Genomic DNA, 2,850 nt, shown 5'->3' with positions numbered 1-2,850 from the left:
TTTGAGACTGTGTTTTGCTCTTGTCACCTAGGCAGGAGTGTAATGGCGCGATCTCAGCTCACAGCAACCTCCGTCTCCCAGGTTCAAGCAATTCTTCTGCCTCAGCCTCCCAAGTAGCTGGGACTACAGACGTGCACCACTCTGCGTGACTAATTTTGTATTTTTTAGTAGAGACGGGGTTTCACCATGTTGGCCAGGCTGATCTCGAACTCCTGACCTCAGTTGATCCACTCTCCATGGCCTCCCAAAGTGCTGGGATTACAAGCGTGAGGCATCACACCTAACCAGTATTCTTAACTGCCTGCTTTCCCTTCACATTTCCACTAAGTCTTACCTTACTGAGTCAGATCTGATGCTGAGGTTTTAATAAAAGCAGAATGTTAGCCAGGCGCAGTGACTCACATCTGTAATCCCTACACTTTCAGAGGCCAAGGCAGGCAGATCACAAGGTCAGGAGTTTGAGACCAGCCTGGCCAACATGGTAAAACCTCATCTTTACTGAAAATACAAAAAAATTAGCTGGGCATGGTGGCATGTGCCTGTATTCCCAGCTACTCGGGAGGCTGAGGCGGGAGAATTGCTTGAACCTGGGAGGCAGAGGTTGCAGTGAGCCAAGATTGCGCCACTACACTCCAGCCTGGGCCGCAGAGGAAGACTCCGTCTCGAAAAAAAAAAAAAAAAGCAGTGTCAGAATATGTACCCAGAGCCAGAGAAAGGGTTCTCCAAAATCTGAATCAGGCCACAGTTTGAAGGGTAGTTCCCTTAGCCTCCTATCCCATCTATATTTATGGCCTGAGGGTAGATTCATCTCTCCTAGATTAGACTCTTCACTTACAGAAATTCTCACACTATATTATGAAACTGTCCTTCACATGTGTGCCCTGCTTTAACTCTCCAACAGGATGTTGAGGAAATGATGGCATAGTGAGGAGTTTTTGAACCATGGGTGCCTGTGTTATTACTGGCAGCCTCGATTTAATATGCCATTCAGCTGTGTTCTGTAGGGTGAAGTAATGGTCTAATAATTACTGGCACCTCTGCTGGAATCATCCCAAGATAGGAGTAAAGGACCCTGACCTTAGATACCTCTCCTGCTTATTATCGTGGATTAGTTGCTATGGATGATAATATAACCTGGTTTTCATTGCTCTTGTAGGAATTGGGAGCAGTGTCTCTGGATGGCTACTTTCATCTCTGGAAGGCTGAAAATACACTATCTAAGGTGTGATGAACATGATTTGGTGGTTTTACATAATAATTCACCTTACAGTTAAAATACTGTAATTCTTGCTGAGCTTTTTCATTCTTGTTTATTTTATCTATTTATTTATTTTTGAGGCAGAGTGTCGCTCTGATGCCCAGGCTGGAGTGCAGTGGTACAATCTTGGCTCACTGCAACCCCTGCCTCCTGGGTTCAACCAATTCTTGTGCCTCAGCCACCAGAGTAGCTGGGATTACAGGCGTCTGCCAATATGCCCAGGTATTCTTTTGTATTTTTAGTAGGAACGCGGTCTCACCATGTTGGCCAGGTTGGTATTTTTATTTTTAGAGACAGTAAATATAGGGTCTCACTTTGTCACCCAAGCTGGAGTGCAGTCATGGCTCATGGATCATGGATCAATGCAGCCTTGAACTCCTGGGCATAAGCAATCGTCTTGCCTCAGCCTCCCAAGTAGCTGAGACTATGGGCATGTGTCACCACACCCATCTGGGTTTTGTTTTGTTTTGTTTTGTTTTGTTAATTTTTTGTAGAGACAGGGTCTTGCTATGTTGCCCAGGCTGGTTTTGAACTCTTGACCTCAAGCGATCCTCCCATCTTGGTCTCCTGAAGTGCTGAGAGTTCAGGCATGAGCCATTGCACCTGGTCTCAATTCTTGTTTAAAAGACCAGTTCTCCAAAGGTCTGGGCATGTTTTTGCACAGTACATGAAATTTTGAGTCTGGTATGCCTCTCTTGCAGGAAAGTCTTTAAAGAGTAAGACAGGGTGATTCTTTCATATTGCAAAAGCTTCCTTAGAGGCTCCTTTGACTAGCAGTCCTCAACAATGCATTTAAGTATTCCTTTGTAGATTAGTAACTACTTGGCATGCTGTACGAGAGGGAAAACCTAAGTGTTAGGAACCTTTGGCAATTGAAGATCGATCAAATTAAGATAAACTATCTCTGAAATAATCATGTAAGGTAATGAGAAAATAGACTTAATTTACAATACAAATTAATCATCCCTAATCCAGAATGCTCCAAAATCCAGTTGGGCACAATGTCTTACGCCTGTAATCCCAACACTTTGGGAGGCTGAAGCAGAAGGCTTGAGCCCTGGAGTTCAAAACTAGCCTAGGCAACACAGCAAGACCTGATCTCTGCAAAAAAAATTTAAAAATTAGCCATACATTGTGGCACATGCCTGTAGTCCCAGCTACTGGAGCGTAATGGTGCTGAGGTGGTAGGACCGCTTGAGCCAAGGAGGTCAAGGCTGCAGCGAGCCGTAATTTTGCCACTGCACTCCAGCATGGGTGACAAAGCGAGACCCTATCTCAAAAAAAGAAAAAAAAAAAAAAGGTCAGGCATGGTGGCTCAGGCCTGTAATCCCAGCACTTTGGGAGGCCGAGGCAGGTGGATCACGAGGTCAAGAGATCAAGACCATCCTGGCCAACATAGTGAAACCCTGTCTCTACTAAAAATACATAAATAGCTGGGCGTGGTGGTGGGCTCCTGTAGTCCCAGGTATTTGGGAGGCTGAGGCAGGAGAATCGCTTGAACCCAGGAGGTGAAAGTTGCAGTGAGCCGAGATCGTGCCACTGCACTCCAGCCTGGCAACAGAGCAAGACTCTCTCAAAAAAAAGAAAAAAAA

General features: G+C 45.3%; 1 protein-coding gene across 2 annotated transcripts in view; it reads left to right on the top strand.

Moving 5' to 3' along the window:
• DCAF12 (DDB1 and CUL4 associated factor 12) overlaps positions 1–2,850 on the top strand; it is a 40,247-nt gene that overhangs the window by 28,377 nt on the left and 9,020 nt on the right. For both annotated transcript variants that reach the window (XM_011980031.1, XM_011980030.1), the window contains one exon: positions 1,157–1,222. In XM_011980031.1, coding sequence (XP_011835421.1) covers positions 1,157–1,222 — 66 coding nt within the window. The remainder of the gene's footprint in view (positions 1–1,156; positions 1,223–2,850) is intronic.

This window comes from Mandrillus leucophaeus, unplaced genomic scaffold (assembly GCF_000951045.1).
Source record: "Mandrillus leucophaeus isolate KB7577 unplaced genomic scaffold, Mleu.le_1.0 Scaffold208, whole genome shotgun sequence".
NCBI lineage: Eukaryota > Metazoa > Chordata > Mammalia > Primates > Cercopithecidae > Mandrillus > Mandrillus leucophaeus.
This window is presented reverse-complemented; position numbering and strand designations above follow the sequence as displayed.